This window comes from Cuculus canorus, chromosome 3 (genome assembly GCF_017976375.1).
Source record: "Cuculus canorus isolate bCucCan1 chromosome 3, bCucCan1.pri, whole genome shotgun sequence".
NCBI classification, from domain to species: domain Eukaryota; kingdom Metazoa; phylum Chordata; class Aves; order Cuculiformes; family Cuculidae; genus Cuculus; species Cuculus canorus.
The window spans coordinates 75,377,955-75,393,338 of NC_071403.1; the positions used below are offsets into that span (position 1 = coordinate 75,377,955).

The 15,384-nt window shown below is 43.1% G+C and overlaps 1 protein-coding gene across 1 annotated transcript in view; it reads right to left on the reverse strand.

Annotated features, from left to right (window-relative positions):
- Positions 1–470: 470 nt before the first annotated feature.
- SLC24A3 (solute carrier family 24 member 3) overlaps positions 471–15,384 on the reverse strand; it is a 190,853-nt gene continuing 175,939 nt past the window's right edge. Inside the window, exons 16-17 of the mRNA XM_054061725.1 lie at positions 4,946–5,011; positions 471–3,847 (exon numbers count right to left, since the gene is read on the reverse strand). Of these exons, the coding sequence (XP_053917700.1) occupies positions 3,698–3,847; positions 4,946–5,011 (216 nt within the window). The 3' untranslated portion in view covers positions 471–3,697. The remainder of the gene's footprint in view (positions 3,848–4,945; positions 5,012–15,384) is intronic.

Consider the following 15,384-nt stretch of genomic DNA (forward strand, 5'->3'; position numbering starts at 1 on the left):
TTTTCCAGCATGTCTTAAGGACCTCCTCATGTCCTATCATATCCTATGATCCTGCCTTTGAACTGCTGTCAAAGGCAGGCCATCCACATGTGGAGCAGAGTTGAAACTAGCAAGGGATCACATACTTAAATCAGGTCAAAGCCAGAGCTGCAGTGAAGTGCTTTCCACTGAGGAAAAGGCTTTTTAACCTCTCCTTGAAATACTCATTAAGAATCGTCTGAAACTGCTAGGAATGGAAACAAAAACAGTGGACTGGTCCAGAGACCAGAGCAGCCTCAGGCGTGAAGGTGACCCTTGCTTTGAGAACAATAAAACTGCAAATGAATCACAGTCACATTAATAAAGCCAAACCAAACCTGGCTGCACCCCTAGTTTCTCCCAGCCCCCCAAAGCCTGGGCCACTCCCCAGCCCCATTGTGCCTCAGCTCGCTCCTTCCCCTAGCCAGCCATCTCCCCAACCAACCCCACCACCCTGGCCCCATCCACCCACATCTCCAAGGGCTCTGCCAGCCCAGGGGGTATCTACCCTTGACCCTGCATCCCAGCAATTCTCTGCGGTTTGGGCAGCAATGGCAGTGCACAGCTTTCCACCAGGAAACCAAAGCTGGGCGCTGGCTGCGCCCCCATACCCAGCTGGCAGCTTCCAGAATCTAAGGTCAAGAGGAGAGGGAACCCCTCAGACTCAGTCCTCTGCTTGTCTCCATGAAGTAAAACTATTAATATGTGCTGCATTTGAATATAACTGTCTATGTGAGTTTTGGAGGCTTTGTACACGAAGGACGTTAAAAATTGCTCAAGTGTTTTGCTGTGGGGACTTTTCCACAGGCTTTGATTATACTAACAAACGTGAGAGGCTCTCTCTTTTGGAGGCAAAACCAAGAAAGCACACATTCAGCTGGTCTATCCTGTTCCAAGCCAGGTCTGCCCTGGCTGATTTAGTTGCAAATCATAAGCACGGTCATTATAGGAAGTGCTTATCAATTTATATATGGCACATGTAATGGCAGTTCAACATACCTTTTGCTTCTGCTTAGAACAAACAACTTGCAGAACATTCTTGCACACCACACAAGTGTGAAAACAAGGTATTTCAGGTTTTACACACAATGCAAAGCTACAATACACTACAGTATTTAATGCACACTGATAGGAAAAGTTCCTAAAAAATACTCATGCAGTTTTTTGTGCCATGGGATAGGTAATGGCTATTTCGTAGAAATAGATCCAACTGGCTCCATTGGAGCAGCAGTATAAGTATTCAAAATAGAAGTAATAATAGGCCCTGATGTGAAATTTCTCTTTATTTTTTTTTTTTTCTTCCTTCCCCAGATCTCTCCCTTCTGTCAGCAAGGAAACACTCTGCTTTGGAGCTACTGCATCTTGCTACAAGAGTATAGGTATGTGTTTGTGGGGTAGATTTTAGCAATATGTGCCACATCGTTGCCAACATTATTCATGTTGGTTGACTTAAGGAAGTATTTTAGGCATTGTAGTGGTTATTATTATTATTAATCTCATTAACAACAACAGAAAAGTAAATAACTGCAACAAAATAAACAACAGGAAGGTACAATGGGCTTCCTAACACAAGGGGACTTCCAGCGGGCACAGGTACGAGAAGGCTGCTCAAACAACAGGCTGCATAGCTCAACAAGTAGCAATGGAATTGTTTTCCAGAATGAAAAATGATGACACAGGCATTGTCATTGACTCTACTGCCTGTTCCTGGACCCTTCCTTCTTCTTGCCAGGGATCCACAAGCACACTTTGTTCACAGAGGCCAGCAGTACATGGCTTTTTCCACTGGATTTCCTCAACTTGCACAATGCAACGGCTGCCAGTGCCTCCACACATTTTGTGTAACAAAGATATTCAGGTGCTGAGCTGAATGGAAACCACAGGGTATAAAATATTCCAATTTACAACATTTCACTCAAAAGAAAATTAAACTAAAAAAATAATTTCCAAATGAAATAAAAATTGGCTTTCTGTCTATGAATGGGGCTTTTTTTTTTCCTTTCATTATATTAGTTAGAAAGGCGTTTTTTTTTTTTCCTGCTGTAGTTTAGCGTTTGGTGTTTTGTCATTTTTCTTTCCTTTCTTTTACGCTGGGCTTGCTGTGCCTTTACTACCAATATTTGCCACTGTTTGTACCATAGACAAAAACATTCACCTTAGCTGGTAGTATCTTAATACATTTCATAGTAGAACATATACAAGAAAGAGGAAAAAACATACCAAATGAACCAGAAGTGATCAGTGCTTAAAGTAAATACAAGATCCAGCACTGGCAAGAATCCACAGTATCAATACATACAAATGAAGCTGTGATGGTGTTTTTCTCATGAAGTGGAATCTGCCTGCATATTAATACAGAATTATACAAAATCTAGCAGGGATATTGGAACAATGAATAGCTAAACTTTCACAATAACTTAAGATCTGTGAGTGAGTCTGCATTGAAGATATTCCACATTTTAAAAAGTGCCATCTCTCTCTGTGTCTTCCTCCCTCCCAAAGGAGGGGTGATGAATTCACATGATCTGTCATCAGATAAGTTCAACTGCTTAAGAAGACAAATATCTGGCCAGGTCCAGTGTATTCTTTAAAGAGTGGCAAATTATGACTTGAGTAACTATGTCTGTGCAAAATATGCCTCTTTCCTTTTAAAGAAACCAGTGTCTGTAACTCATTTAGAAAAGTTCCGACACGTACTTATATCCTTCTCAGAACGAAGAAGACATGAACTATTGAATCCCCCCGAAACAAGAGATCTGATGAAGCAGAGAAAGTTCTGACTTTCCTTTCCGTGTGCAGACCATTAGACCACCTCCTCGGTAGCCCTCCTGGGCTGGTGATCAAACTATTGCTTGGAAATACCATAAACAACCTAGTAATAAAACTCCAACATTAGTAGTAAAACAGTAGCAGTGTTTACCCTTTGAATCCACGTTGACCTTGCATTCCTCATCACACCTGTACAAGATTCATTATTTACGGTAAAAAGTCATTGTCTGTTGCCTTGACAGTCTTCTTTTAATATGCAGTAAATTCAATCATATGCCAAGTACCTTGGATTGTATTCCCATATTACACTGCCCTGTGACCTTTGGATCATTACAGGAGAGCCAGTGCTCAGAAGGAGAAGCTGCAAGAGAGGATGTTGATAAAAAACAAACAACAGAAAAAAACCAAAAAAGGACCAAAAAACCCAAAACTAAAAAACAAAAAAAACCCCAAAAAACCCAAAAATTTGCCATTTTTTTCTCCTTGAAAATCAGCCCCTGTATGATGTACCCTCTTCTGCATTCTAGCAATAGTCTTAAGTCATAAATTAGATTAGTCTTCCATCAAATAACTTAAAAAAAAAAAAAAAGAAGGAATTGTAGCAGACCAGTTTTGCCTGGCTTGACGCCAGTTAGCAGCCAGTTCATCTAGAGTCCCAGTCACACTGTTCAAAAACTGAGCTAGGAAATCACATGAAGGTTGAAAAAAAAAATCTTCACATCGATGCAGGATTTTTCCAGGTTGTGGGGGGGTCAGGGAGAGGGCAGACCTAGATGGGGGCCACAGGTCCTATGAACAGTGAACAGGATATACGTCACGACTTGGAGGTGCACCGCATTCAGGAGATGCCAGCCGTGGTTTGTATTGCACAGGTAAGAAGGAAGTTCCTCCTGACAGTCTGCCACCTGCATTAGTGATCTCTGCACATTGGCAAGTTCACAAAAGTGAAAACATTGAATTCTGTCATGATGGAGAAACACAGGAAGATGCCGTAAAGGGAAAGGCACACACACCCTAGCTTCTTATCCAGTTTCCATTTGTTCATGTGGACGCCAAAAACCTACAATAAACACAGAGTAAGCCACCACAGCAGGAACATTTTGAATAAAGATGACTCTCCCCTTTCTGATCATAGTCACCTGGAAGCAATCCCAATCCAAGCACTACAACAAGTGAGCTGAAACCCACAGCTGAAGTAAATCAGAGTAGCCCCTCTTAGTCATTGAGGCCACACTGACTTACATCACCTTGAGTCCTGGCCCAGAAGCCTTAACTTTCTGCAGTGCATTTCATTTTAGCAAGAACAATCCCACTTAATTCAATCAGAATAGTCTCTGTCATTTCTAGTCTGCTACGCTGGACTTGGACATGTCAGGGAATGCTAGGCATTGATTTCCATGGAAACACTGACCTTATAGCAGCCTTGCAGTACTTAAAGGAGCCTACAGGAAAGCTGGGAAGGGGCTGTTTATCAGGGAGTGCAGGGACAGGATGAGGGAAAAGGTTTTAAGCTGAAAGAGGGGAGATTTAGATTAGATGAAATCTTTTCCTGTGAGTGTGCTGAGGCACTGGCACAGGCTGCTTGGAGAAGTGGTGGCTGCCCCATCCTTGGAGGTGCTCAAGGCCAGGTTGAATGAGGCTTTAAACAACATGATGCAGTGGAAGGTGTCCCTGCCCAGGGGCATTGGAACTGGATGATCTTTTAAGGTCCCTTCCAACCCAAACCCATTCTTATGATTCTATGGTGTGCAGGCACTATTCATTCTGATCTCTTTTGTATTTCAGAAGGTTCCTACACAGGGTCAAAGCAAACTGTACAGCGTTTTGTCTAACGGTCCAACAGAAGAATGGATCTCATCATACACTAAGGGATCTGCTCCAACCCTAGTGTAAAAAATAACTAATGATCACTCACAGATCCCCTGGGCTCCTCCCATGAAAAATATACAAATAGGAGAGTCATCTTCTGACAGCAATAACTTCTGCAAAGTGCCAGATTAAGGTTTTGGGAAGTTTACAATAGGAGTAACTGTTCCTGTCTGCTAACAGCAAGACTTTGCAAATGCTATTACAGCTGGAGGTGAGAAAGGAACAGGTGAAGAAAATGTCTATAAAACCCACTCTTTTGGAAATGAAGAAGAAAAGACTATATACATACTGTGACAAAAACAGACGCCAGCAGGAGACCAACAGAATAGATAAGTCCTCTACTGTTTAACCGAATCTGTAAAAGAAGGAGGTTTATAAAACCATGTCACAATTACAAGCAACAATATTTTCCTCTGCTAATAATCCTGTAATCCTAAACCGCTGAGTTGATAAACATTGGCTTGCAAGATGCAAATGCAAAGTCAGGCCATTACATCACACTTTATTTTGCCTACTCCCAATTGCAAATGAAGAAACAGTATTACTGGAGCAGCATCCTTAGGACCTGACAGCATTTCAAACTGTTTCACCCCAACATGGCCTTTGTCATCCCTTATACTGCTATAAAATGGAATATTCTTTGTGGCAATTAACTCCTATGTGAGTCCTGTAAGACCAGGCAGGCAAATTTTGCATTCACTCACCAATTAATGCTCCACAGTAGGGAAAATAAACAAGGACACACATAATTTCTTCCCTACTCTTACTCATCGTGGTGACTGAAAAGAGTCAGGAATCTCACAGCCTGTACCTCAGCTGCTGAAAACCACTGTTATCAGTGCATCACAGCACACTAGTACAGGCTGAACTTTATTTAGCACAGAGGAAAATAAGGCAGAGAAATTACTTATTGCCTGCAGGGCTGTGTAGTGATACTGTCACCAAGGCAGCCAGGCGCATTGCAGGCTCTGATGTAGCCATCTCCATGGCAGTACCACAATAACATCTACTGTGCAAGCAGAGAACTGAGTTACAGGTCCTCAAAGATGTGGAGCTATTTAACTGCCATTTTTAGAGGCTTTAGAGTCTAACCCAAGGCACTCACCTGCATCTTTAAGCCCTAAATATATTTTAAAACAGGATTTTACGTGACATAAACCTAAAGCTACATAGGAATGCTACAGGGAGCAAGGCCACCTCTCCAATCCTGTTCCTCAGCTAGGATCCTCAGTTTCACATTCTCCTCTCAGGGAGCTTAATCATTGCCTCACTGGGCATTTTTAAATGATCCTCTCAAATAGTATCAGCTGCCAAGGGAGCACTCAGGTGAAGTTTCTCAAGGCATTTCTGCAGGGACTACTGTGTGAGGGAGACTCCCTCTTAGTGAACTGCAGCTTCTTCAGGGAAGCAACAGGACAGCTGGTGGGTGCCAGAACTGTAAATCTTCAGACCATCTAATATCAATTATTATCTTAAGGCCACTAAAAAGTAACACAGCCCATTGTGTTCCTCTCTGCACCTTCTGTGCAACAAAACACTAAGTGAAGTTGAGTGTCAACTGACAGTCACCAAAACCAATTACTATTTAAAGCAGTAACCAACTACTGAAGTTTCCCGGCAGAGATAAATCTTAGCAAGAAACTATGTATGAGTAATTTTCAAGGATGCTTTAGGAAAGGACATTGCTATTGTTTGTCCAGTAGACATTGATTTTGTGAAGTGCAGGTTTATTTTCAGTCACGCTGCTCTGCTGCTGCGATCACTACAAAACTAAATGAATGGCCTGTTAGCTGATGCTTAATTGCTCAGTTTGTTCTACATTCGTATGCAAGGAAAAGCAAAAACATTACTCCATTCCTGCACACAAGCTGCAGACAAGAAAACAGTTCCCAGAATGAAAATTCACCCACCCCAAACAACACATTTTTTCTAACAGCTGGATGTTTCTTTTTTTTTTAAATGGGTTTTAGGCCAACAAACAATTCAAACTAAACTTTTATGCTATGATATTATTTTCTCAACTGTCAACAGAGGAAATAATGGTACATAGTGTACTTCTTTATAGTCTGACTGGAAGGATATGAGCACTATAAAGAAGCCCATTTGCAAGAGAAGTGGGCATTGCTTATTTGATGATAGGCAGCACTATAATATAATGAATGCAAGGCTTCTGAGGCACTTACTTTGCATCACAGTCAGGAAAAACTTCTCACTCAAATATCGCTCCCAAATCCAGACTAAAGATTTAGCTTCATTCCCCAAGGACAACTGAGGGGAGAGCGACTTCCAGAGTTAAAGAAAGGAGTATCGGTCCTGACATTTTGCAAACCTGAGCCTGCAATGAACTCCATATGCTTGGGATCCTCTATGCAAATCCATATGGGAGACAAGGTCAAGCATGTTGCACAAATACAGCCTTAGAAGGATTTCTCTCTTCTCCTGTACTCAGGATTCAGCATGATGACACACTGTTGTACTTCTAATAAACTGTGATAAGTGTGAATAGGTCCTGCACAGCTACTGTGCACTGGAATTGTTACAGCATTTGTAAGGCACTAGTATCCCACCAATTTGCAGAGCTCTGATACTGCCGGAGATTTGCGGTTTTCTTCATGTATGTTAAAATATCGGCTTATACAAATTGCATATTTTCCTTCTTTAATGATTTTTGCCATCGTTAAAAAGGCTACAGCTATGATGATCATTTGTTCTTAAAGATATGACAGGATTTCTTTATGATATAAGCTGTAAGTGTATGTATGTACAGTGGGACCATTATATTACTATGGCCATTATATGTAAAATAAAATATTCCCACTAGACTGACTGGCCAAAGAAATGAAGGATTGCTTCTATTTTGAGACTGTCTGCATAACTGAAGGCGAAAAATGTAACGATCCCACTGTTAATGTAAACTGCAGGTTGTAAGTAGAGGACAGGAGGAAGTATATTTATGCAGCTATGAAAGAAGTCTCCAAGGCCATTGCAGCTTCTATTACCAGTCTCGAGGAAATGTCAAAGTTTTGCTGAAACAAGAGCTGCCCTTGGGATAAGAAACATCACCAGGTTCTGATCCAGAAGACCTTTTTCTTCACTGCCCTGCAGCATAATTCCTGTTACACTAAGGAGCCAAGACAAGTTAATCTGGGGGTTCTGTGCAGACATCACTGCTCCCTGTAAAAATGGACTGGTTCACTGAGCTTCATTCAGTCCCCGCATCCACTCCTCTTCTCCTGTTTCCACTAATTGGTCTATATGTGACAGCTAATCTGGATTTCCATTTTTACTTATTCTAAAATGCAAAACCTCTCTAAACTAACTTTGTGTATCTGAGACACTGGCATAGGTTGTCCAGGGAAATTGTGGCTGCCCCATCCCTGGGAGTGTTCACGGCCATGCTGGTTGGGGCTTTGAGCAACCTGATCGAGGGGGGGTTGGAACTGGGTAATAATGAAGGTCCCTTCCAACCCAAACCATTCTATGATTCTATAAAAATAAAAATTTAAAGCCACCTTCCCTGTTACCCTAAATAAGCAGCAGCTGACTAGGAAAGACAGATGCTATTTTACAATAAATTCCTGTCTGGATTTTGGTCAGGAATTCTGTTTTACCAGTGCCAATATCTGTAAAAACTGTCAGTATGAAATACATCAATCGGAAAGGAATGGACAGGAAAAGGAAGCAAATGAAGCAGCTGGAATTATTTTAGCATGGAAAATGTCTGCACTCAACCTAACATGCAGACGCTGCTTCTCAGTTACATTGTTAGCCTCCATAAAACCAGCAGATATTTGGAAAGATCACCATTCCAAAGGCCTCTGTGTCTTAATTTGCTGAGGACAGTGCTTCCAAATACAGGGGTTTGGGACTGCTTTCTTTGGACTACCTGCAAGGCTCCTCTTTAGAGGTCATTCAGGGGAATAATACTTGCTATTAAGGATTATTCAAAAGTAGAAAGTGTATGCTAATTATTTTACAGGTTTATGAATCTAACAGTAACACACATCATGCTGATTCCACATGGGGAAAGAAAACGTGGCAACCCGTTCAGCAGTGTGAGCACCGATTTTCCCTTGCACCAGTATTGCATTAAAACACTTGGGTTTCACTCTGGGTTAACAGTTCTCAACCCGAACTTAACTAGCAACTCTCCTGGTCTGGGATCCAGCCAAGCTGTCACTGTTGTGCAAAGCAATTAGCTATTAATTAACCTAAATATCGAGAACTTTACTTTACAAGGCTTGACTATTCCCATAGAAAGAAAGGATTTCCTGGGAGGGAGGAATGGGTGTTTTCTAATTCAGTTTTCACTTTCCAGTGCTTTTTGCTCTGTAAAAAATCAGGCCATTTATTAAGGTCATCGCCTCACTCTGCCAGGATTAAAACCCTTCCATGTGCATAGCAAAGGGTGGTTTCCCCGGGTGAGCAAACACTAGCTGTGGAATGCACTTTGTCAGGAAGCTCATTTGGCTGAACTGGATACATATCACAGCTGGACTTTCTGGAAGAAAAAGTCCAGCTCTTTGGGTAAAAAAACCTTGTTGGTGAGCTCAAAGCACTATAAAACTGTACAGAATTCCAGAGGTTTCTGCTGTGCCTCGGGAAGTGATACATGCATGGCATTTCCCTGTCATGCCATGGAGCAGGCAGAAAGGGGACGGATGATGACAAAGACAATTGGTGAGAAGGGCTATGAAACAATGAGAAGTGAATAAAAACAACAAAAAGCTGGAACAAATCGACATTGATGTAAGCCTGTCCTCAAAGCAGATTTGCCCTTGGATAAGTGGGGGGACAGATTCCATGGATGGGCGCTGGGCGTAATTCCAGATGCTCTGGACTTGCAGTATACATGCTGTGAACTTATTCTAGGTGCACAAAAATAATGCAATTCATTTGGCTTGCTGCTTATGCACAGAGCAGCTCTGCATGGTGTGCGCAAGGAGCCCAGTTGCGTATGATGTGCTGCTTTTTTGGCACAGGGAGTAAGTCTGACCTCACCAGATTTTCACACGTGGAGAATGGCACACGTTCAGGCACCATGCCCTAGTGTCGCTGGGTTAAGACAGCCCAGAAGCAAGGTGTTTTTACACCAGTAAGAAACCTCCCTCATAGCAGATAGAATTCCTGTTTAAGCCTGTTGCCCAGATGCCTCTTACAGTAAAGGTTTCTTGGAGTAATACAGTGCTTTAAGAGACTTGTAGACTTTAGACCTTACATTGAGGAGAGAATGAAATCTGTCTGAATTTGTGCGGGTCCAAAATGCAAAGGTAGTATGGTCTCTGAGGGATGTTTTTTTGCTAAATATTCTCACTCTAACAAAAAAAGTTCTCCTCAGAGCTAGATAAAACTCACTGCCGAGCATTTTAGGGGTTTGCAGCCTAAGGATTTGAAGAGACGCTCTTCAGTAAACCCTGCACTGGTGGTAGAAGGGGTTTCCAGTGCCAGGTCAGCCAGCAGCAACTTCCCTGATGCACAGGTCACATTGGAGCCCTCCCCATTTAACACAGCTGAGAGAGGTAGGCTTGAGCAAAGAGCCCATGTTGTTTGGGATATGGGCACATATCCCCTTCTATCAAATCTGCTGCTGAGCACCGAGGTATTTAATTATTGCATTAAAAGTAACCAGAGGACTGCTGCCAAAACTCCGGGCTGCCTAGCTTTGGAAATGGAAAATACAATGGAACCCCTCAAATATTCATGAAAACAACAACATTTAATTCCAGCAAACACTGCTATTACTTATCTAATGCCAAAAAAAAAAGAGCATATAGTTTCAAAGGAGACAAAATGTGATCTGCTTTAAGTCTGCTACATCTCTGCATAGTACTGCACTAACTGGTGCACAGTAAGGGTTGCTCATCAGAACAAAAAGGCAGGTACAACAGCTTCCTGCTGTTTATCCTACCTGCTAACACTAAAGGTTTTCCTAACATTCCCTTCTGTTTGGCCCAAGTCTACATTACAGCCATTCTGTCCACAGCAATGGCTAAACTCTCAAAACCAGGCGTGCTGCTTTTTTAACTTTCTCTCCAGCTCTGGTAGCCTTTCAACATATTCTAATCTACTGTCCACCTATCTATTTCAGAAAGTAATCATACAGAACGATGAATTGATTTATAAAGTATTGCTAAGTGGTTCTAAGACAGTTAAATCTGAAATAGGCTGAGGAGCCACTGTTCACTTATTTCTTGTTTCTCTCATTTTGGTTCTCCACTTGCCTAAAGGATTCTTTGTTTTTCTGCATCTGATTTTGGACTACCTTCTGCTGCTTGACAGATTTCCCATAAGTCTACAGCTCTGGAAATATAGACAATTATTCCCACTTCTGTGATTATCACTGTAGCCTGCCCTATTTCTTATTGTGAATTCTCACTGTGAGCACAGGAGCAAAGAAGATCCTGAAATTGCATACAAAAGATTCAGAAAAATGCATCCTTCATCTGTTAAATCAGGGCAGAAATCAGTCAAGCAGCCTCCTCATGAGACAAGTGGCACTTCCTGCAAGAGGCAATGGAATAGTTTTTCTCAGGGTACGTGACAACGTCCAAGTTCAGGGAAAACCAGGCCAGCAAAACATTCAAAACTCACAGTAAGGGAGGAGATAATTTCAGTTTTTAGCAAAGAGAAGCTGAAGTCTTAATCATAGAATGAAAAGCTCATTTCTCTTCATTTGAGAATAGGAAATGCTTCTTTCCCAGGAGAGAAATGTCTGCGGACTAAGCACTCCCTCATACTGAAAGGAGAAAAAAATCAACATTTCCAAATTCTCCTTTGACTTTTGGCTTGTATCTAGCAGCTAAAGCAAGCCAAAATAATGCTCCGTTTTGACTGATCACAGATGAAAGGTTTGAACGTTCAAAGTCTACTGTGTCTGAATTTGAATGGAGGTTGTCTCCCCCCTTCTTATTTAGTGAATATGAAGGTGCTGCCACCAGCTCCAGCTATTGCTGCACAGCTCCTGCAGGCAATAAGTAACTAAGGCTGATGCTAAACAGCACAGGAAAAGCCATGGAAATAAAATAAAACTGATTCTATTCTTTGGTTCCTTTCTGGCCATTGCTGAAGGGAAAACAGGGAGCTATTGCCAAAACCCAAATTACTTTTGCCTCAAGGTCCAAGAATGAGAGAGATTACCTCATTCAGGAATATTATGAGGACTCTGCTATGTTTCCAGTCCCTCAGCTGAAAAAGCTGCAGGTCTTCTGTCTATTTGTGGACCCTTTTTCTGCAGTGCTCCTGCCTGGCAGTGGAAATTCAGTGTAAATCCTGCATTCCCCTCGTCTTGCCATGAGACAGCCATCACAACAACTTGGAACTTCAACTGCATATTTCAATGGAACTTCCTTCTTGGACCTTTTTTGAGACTCATAAGAAAGCATCCTTGGTTTGCTCTGTATCACACAACTGACTTTGCAGAGGATATATCCCCTGGAATATGCAACATGGAGTGCTGCACATAGACATCCAAGGTATTAGAGCAAGAAATGCAGCAGTTATGACTGAGGAGAATTCCTGTATTGTTAGGAGCTTTGGAAGGCACCAGACACTTTTGCTCTACTACAGAATCATCATCCCAGTCTCCCTGTCATGAAATCAGGGAGCAAATGCACTCAATACATGCAAATTATTCCAGGAAGCTGGAGGGACTAGTTAGTATCTTCAAGTGTGCACCTGCTGCTGTGCCCATCCGTAGGTTTCTGGGATTCAGCCAATAAATGAATCCATTAATACCTGCCAAGCTGCAGTGATACCAACACATCATGTTGTAGATGATGCTAATGTGACAGCTGGAAAGAATTTGGCATCCCAGAGCAGGAGGAGGAGTAACATCTACAGAAGTGAAGAACAATGCTGCAGGAAGCAAGGACCCTGCTGATAGTCCGAGTCACCAGCCTGTTGCTATCCTAGATCTCAACGATTGCCCTGATGATTGACAGATCCACTGAAGCTATCCTTCTTCCCTCAGAGGGTTTAGGGTGGTCTGTATGCAGATACCTGGTCCAGAATGGGGAAGGGAGCAGATATGCAGACGTTGGCTCTGAAGGGATGAAGGCCAGCTTTGTCCCAGTGTTGTAAGACCTTATAGCAGCCTTCCAGTACTGAAAAGGGGCCTACAGAAAAGCTGAGGAGGGGCTCTTTATCAGGCAATACAGGGATAGGACAAGGGGGAACAGTTTTAAACTGAAAGAGGGGAGATTTGGATCAGATATTAGGAAGAAATGTTTTCCTGTGAGGTTGGTGAGGCACTGGCACAAGTTGCCCAGAGAAGTTGTGGCCGCCCCATCCCTGGAGGTGTTCAAAGCCAGGCTGGATGGGGCTTTGAGCAACCTGATCCAGTGGAAGGTGTCCCTGTCCATGGCAGGGGCGTTGGAACTGGATGACCCTTAAGGTCCCTTCCAAATGAAACCACTCTATGGTTCTATGTCTAACAAGACTCGCGCTGGGATTATTCCTCTTTCTCTAGCTGCCTGTTGGCATGAAAGAAATGTAACATCTCCAAGACTTCCAACTTACTGTCCAATTTTTCTGAAACTGGCTGAAGGTATCTGGCAGAAGAGTGATGGGCAGACATACAAGTACACTCCCAAATGCTGATATGAACAAATAAACCTGCCTAAAATTCCTTCTCTCTAAAATAGCCCTAGCTGATTTCTGATTTACAGTTTCACATCCAAAAAAAGATTCCAGAGGGAAGCAATTGGATGGAAGACATGCAGCAAATATCCTTCCACTCTGTGTTTGCTGGGCCACTGGGGAAGGATGCTTACAGGATTACAGAGTCAGCAATATGTCCAGGACTCAGAGCTAGAAGAGATGAGAAAGTGAACTCTTTCAAAGGTCTCTCTCTATATCCAGAGGGATGCTGCTTTTTCTCCGAAAGTCCTGCTGGCATGCCAGATTAGCTATGGCTGAAAACAGAAGGCCAGAGCTGCAGCAGAAGGGCGTCCAAGTGACCTCTAAGTAGTGGAGATGGAAGCTCCAGTGGGAGGCACCGAGGAAGGCAGAGTCAGTGCCTGGACATTAATGGGTGTCTAGAAATAACAAGGACTCTTAAAATAATAAACACATAGTCAGTTAGAAACTAGACATTTTAGAAACAGAAGGGATCTGATGTGGAAGCTGTTTGATATTGACTGGATTTGCCTTCTGATGGGAAAAGCGTCCCAAACTGCGGGACTAACAACTGAGACAAAGGCAAAGGTGGAAGGCAAGAGGAGGACCTTTTCTTCTCTGCATCAACACTAACATTTTCCTGGAAAAGCACAAGATGGAGCATTCTCTAGCTTGGGTTTGGACTGACTCCAGTCAGCACTGTAAGGAAAAGAATAAAACCCTAATATTCCACATTGATGATCACACTGCGGCAGACCTGGTTTGCGGTAACAGATACACACAGGCAAGGCTGGATGAATGATAGCGGAGACAGGTGCCCTGAAGCATATAGTGGTTTTGTAAAGTGCTGCCTGGTGTGCCAGCTTCCTATATCACAGCATGTGGGTGCAGTCTCCCAGTTCCGGCTGGGGCAGTCTCTGCTTGTGGTGTACCCACATCTACAGCAAAATGTTTCACTTTAAGGAGGAAAACAGAAGCAGGGGAACTCCCTTCTCTAAAACAGGTGACATATCCTTCCAAGATGCAGCCTGAGAAGCAAAAGACAGTTTTCTTGTAACAAGAAAGGAAGAATAAAATAAGTAATAAGCTGAAACATCCATCAACAACTGACCTGGGAAAAGAGCAGTCAGAATTGGGAGAGGCAACTAATCAAAATGACTGCAATTTAGCAACCCAGGACCAGGATGCGTCTCAAGAGATTCACAGTCTATTGCCAGTTCTGCCACTTACCTACTGTGTGACCTCCAGCAAGTCCATCAGTCTCCCTTTGACAGGTCCCTTCCTGCTCTTCCTCTCTTATCTATTAGATCAGAAGATTCCCCTCCTTCAGGCACTGTCTCATAGAGTGAACTTGTTTAAACAAGAATTCCTGATTCTGCAAGGGGCTTTTTGTGGCGGCTGCCAAGTGCATGACAAAAGCAGGCAGTAACCAGGATCTTTCAGGACAATGCTTTCAATATAACCACATCTCAGAACCAGCCATAAGCTTGCAGGCTGCATCTCAGGGGCTGGTAGGGGGACCGGTGTTGTTTAACATCTTTGTTGCAGACAGTGGGATTGAGAGCACCCTCAGCAAGTTTTCCAATGACACCAGGCTGTGTGGTGTGGTCAACACGCTGGAGGGAAGGGATGCCATCCAGAGGGATCTGGACAGGCTTGAGAGGTGTGCCTCTGTGAACCTCATGAAGTTCAAGTGCAAGGTTCTGCCCCTTGGGGCAACCCCAAGCACAAATACAGGCTAACTGGAGAATGGATTGACAGCAGTCATTAAAAGAAGGGCTTGGAGGTGCTGGCGGATGAGAAGCTCGACATTAGCCAGCAGTGTGTGCTTGCAGCTCAAAAAGCCAACTGTGCCCTGGGCTGCATCTGATGAAGTGTGACCAGGAGGGCGAGGGAGGGGATTCTGCCTCTCTGCTTTGCTCTGGTGAGACCTCACCTGGAGTTCTGCATTCAGTTCTGGAGTCCTCAGCACAGGAATGACATGGATCTGTTGGAGTGACTCCAGAGGAGGCCACGATAATCTGAGGGCTGGAACACTTGTCATATGAGGACAGGCTGAGAGAGGTGGGGTTGTTCAGCCTAGAGAAGAGGAGGCTTCAGAGGGACTTTATA